The 3,969-nt window shown below is 42.5% G+C and overlaps 1 protein-coding gene across 1 annotated transcript in view; it reads left to right on the top strand.

Moving 5' to 3' along the window:
• Window positions 1–3,969, top strand: part of LOC101852694 — a 28,690-nt gene that overhangs the window by 10,642 nt on the left and 14,079 nt on the right. Inside the window, exons 7-8 of the mRNA XM_005099686.3 lie at window positions 1,533–1,766; window positions 3,720–3,968. Of these exons, the coding sequence (XP_005099743.1) occupies window positions 1,533–1,766; window positions 3,720–3,968 (483 nt within the window). The remainder of the gene's footprint in view (window positions 1–1,532; window positions 1,767–3,719; window position 3,969) is intronic.

A 3,969-nucleotide genomic window follows, 5' to 3' on the forward strand; every position in this document is an offset into this window, starting at 1 on the left:
ACTTCTTCTTCTTGCACTTTGCATTTTTTAAATGTTGTTTCGACTGTTAAAGACTTCCAATTTTTTCCTCAACAATAGGTAGCCATCTCGTTCAATTTCATCTGTTTATAGCAAGTAGCATAAACATACATGAGAGAACATTAGTTAAAAAACATTCTTCTCAAAGACTTGCACTAACTAAGCCGGCCAACTCTCGTACATGTATGGAGCATGTTGGTGGTATACGGTGCATACATCATCTCACTATCTTCTCACTGACCTAGCTGTGCCAGATTGTGTTCTGTGCCAGTTGTGGGAAGATTGTTACATTGAATCTATTTGGAACGGTCACCTGTACAAACAACCACTTTACACTTCTTCTTCTTGCACTTTGCATTTTTTAAATGTTGTTTCGACTGTTAAAGACTTCCAATTTTTTCCTCAACAATAGGTAGCCATCTCGTTCAATTTCATCTGTTTATAGCAAGTAGCATAAACATACATGAGAGAACATTAGTTAAAAAACATTCTTCTCAAAGACTTGCACTAACTAAGCCGGCCAACTCTCGTACATGTATGGAGCATGTTGGTGGTATACGGTGCATACATCATCTCACTATCTTCTCACTGACCTAGCTGTGCCAGATTGTGTTCTGTGCCAGTTGTGGGAAGATTGTTACATTGAATCTATTTGGAACGGTCACCTGTACAAACAACCACTTTACACTTCTTCTTCTTGCACTTTGCATTTTTTAAATGTTGTTTCGACTGTTAAAGACTTCCAATTTTTTCCTCAACAATAGGTAGCCATCTCGTTCAATTTCATCTGTTTATAGCAAGTAGCATAAACATACATGAGAGAACATTAGTTAAAAAACATTCTTCTCAAAGACTTGCACTAACTAAGCCGGCCAACTCTCGTACATGTATGGAGCATGTTGGTGGTATACGGTGCATACATCATCTCACTATCTTCTCACTGACCTAGCTGTGCCAGATTGTGTTCTGTGACAGTTGAGGGAACATTGTTACATGGTTTTGTAGACATGGGTGGTTAGCGGGCGCTCTGATGTAGGAGCATAGTTTGCTCCTTCTTACTTATCGAAACGTTTATCGTCCTTATCTCCTTCCCCCCCTTTTTTTTTTGTTGGTTACTCTCTTGTAATATTTCTAATCACTTTTATGGCCTAATTGTTTTGCAAATGCCGTGAAATATGTACTAAAATTTTACTTTAAAAAAAAAAAGCAGCTAAGGTTACTGTGGGTTTGATTAAGATAGAAAACTGTTCGAAATTAAAATTATTTTGATTCCTTGCTGTTTCTCTTTCTAAAAAATCCCCAAAGAATTTACGGCACATATGTGACTTTTTTTTGTTTAGCTAGTGTTGTAAATCTACTACAACTTTTGTTATTTGAATTCCCCACTTTGGAGTATATAAAGTTTTTGTTTTGGATTTCATTTTTCCTTTTAAAGTCCGTACTGGACGTAGGTTTATAAAAAAAATTCCCATTGTGTTTTCCAAAGTTATGGTTTTGGATTTGTTTGATCCCAGGCCCTTACTGGATGGAGTGTGACGACCTGAAGTCTGTGATCACACGCTACCAGCCCGTGCTGCCCAACATCCCGCCCAGCCAGGTACACATGGTGATGTGGGAGCGCCGGCTCACGCCGCAGCACACGCTGGTCATGCGTGACACGGAGGATACGCGCGTCCTGGCCTCCCTCGTGCTCACCGTGCAGCAGCCCGCGGGCATGTCCGGCACGCAGCAGGGAGCGGATGCTTCAGGTCATTGGGGGGGTTTGTGTGTATGTGTATGGCTTTTCTTTTTGTGTGTTTGTGAGTGTATGTGTGTGTGTGGCTTTTCTTTTCGTGTGTTTGTGAGTGTGTGTGGTTGGCTTTTCTTTTTGTGTGTTTGTGAGTGTGTGTATGTGTGGCTTTTCTTTTTGTGTGTTTGTGAGAGTGTGTGTGTATGTGTGGCTTTTCTTTTTTGTGTGTTTGTGAGAGTGTGTGTGTGTGTGTGGCTTTTTGTTTTGTGTGTTTGTGAGAGTGTGTTTGTGTATGCGTGGCTTTTCTTTTTGTGTTTGTGAGAGTGTTTGTATCTGTGTCATTGTGTTTGTGAGAGTGTGTGTGTATCTGTGTCATTGTGTTTGTGAGAGTGTGTGTGTATCTGTGTCATTATGTTTGCGAAAGTGTGTGTATCTGTGTCATTGTGTTTGTGAGAGTGTGTCGTGCTGTCATCTTTGTGTTATTTATAAGCAGGTGTCATGGAAACAACTTGGTGATGGTTTCAATTCTGAGGGTTTTTTGTTTGACTTACTAGAAGGTGTGACTTAACTCACTTGCGACTGGGCCCTTTCACCAGCCACAAGCGTTGAAGACTGGCGTTTTGGGGGGTATTTCAATAAATCACCACAACTCTCAGAATTACCCTATTGTAATCATTTTTTGACACAGTAAAGTAACATTCAAGCTTAATCTAATACAAAAAACTAAAGTTGTCTAAGTGTAATACTTTAATTTGTATGGTTTTTTAAAGATTGGCATGAATTTGATTTTCGAAAAATTTCCAGAGACGTGACAAGTAGAATGAAATTCACTGCAACAACAAAAATAAAAGTTCAAAGTGTTCTGGTTTGATTTGTATACATGTGCAAGTGTTTGGTGAAAATATAAAAGCTGGTCTGTGCATTGATTCAGACCCATACACTGAATTACATGAGACAGATGTACGGCACGACGTTGTGATTTCGTTGCGCGAAAAACAACACCGGTACTAGTGCTAGATCTAGCCCTAGAACTACGACTCGGGCCGTGTTCGGGTACATATCCAGGATCCTAACTATTAGACACATCATATTCTGAGACACTAGAACTAGTAAAACGCACAGAAGTATAGAAAACGGCGAAATTATGTGATTCTTGTTCATGCGACTTCTTCGACCGTTACTACGACGCGACTGTCGGATTACTATGAGCTGTATAGAAAAAAACAAAGCGCGAGTTCCGGTCTGTTCAACCCCAGTTGGGGTCACTGTCCTTCACCTTCAATAACTTAAAAACTACCAGCCCCAGAGATACGAAACAAAGTCTAAGTAGCTCAGGCTTGGCCAAACAAGGGTACGAGGCGGGTCTCGCGATCCGTGCGTGATTTGTAGAGCGAAAAAAAATTTCCAAAGTTGGTCACGTCATGGCGGGGGTCACGCAACTGTTGTGTGACCCGTCTGAAGTGAGTTAAAGATCACTTGGGGAGCTATCAGAATACTGTTATACAAATTAAGATCTTCCTTTCCTTTGTCAAAGGACTTGCACTAACTAAGCCGGCCAACTCTCGTACATGTATGGAGCATGTTGGTGGTATACGGTGCATACATCATCTCACTGTCTTCTCACTGACCTAGCTGTGCCAGATTGTGTTCCGTGCCAGTTGTGAGAAGACTGTCACATTATCCGTTGGGGAAAGAAAAAATTAATTTGTGAGGTGTAATTATGGTCTGAATCTGAGAAGAGGCAAGATTTTGAACGTCCAGGGAGCAAAAAGGTTGCCTTTAAACAGAGAGACTGCCAGGTGGCTAGAATCCTCCTGAGAACTTGGATAAATTTGCTCTGACCCGGGAATACCTGTGAATTAGAGAATATCTGTAAATTGCTCAGGGACAATTTATAAAGTTGTTTAATATTTTAAAGTTTAGTAGTGAAATCCAGTGAAGTGTTGTCATGTGAGTTTGTTCCATTTGGCAGGTGTGCCCAAAACCACAGCGACAGGTCTTCCTTCTTCAAGCCCGGCGGGCGCCACGTCTGCCAGCACACTCCTGTCGGGCCTGATGAACCAGACGCAGACGTTCTCCCCGTACACGCGAGGTCGTGGCAGAGGCGGGCGGGGCACCCGGGGGGCCAGGGGCACGGGCCGGGGCAGGGGAAGCAACACCATCATCAGGCAGCGGGCGCCGGTCAGCAGCAGCATCCAGCTGACGGGGGCGGCTGCCACGTC

This window comes from Aplysia californica, unplaced genomic scaffold (assembly GCF_000002075.1).
Source record: "Aplysia californica isolate F4 #8 unplaced genomic scaffold, AplCal3.0 scaffold00222, whole genome shotgun sequence".
NCBI classification, from domain to species: domain Eukaryota; kingdom Metazoa; phylum Mollusca; class Gastropoda; order Aplysiida; family Aplysiidae; genus Aplysia; species Aplysia californica.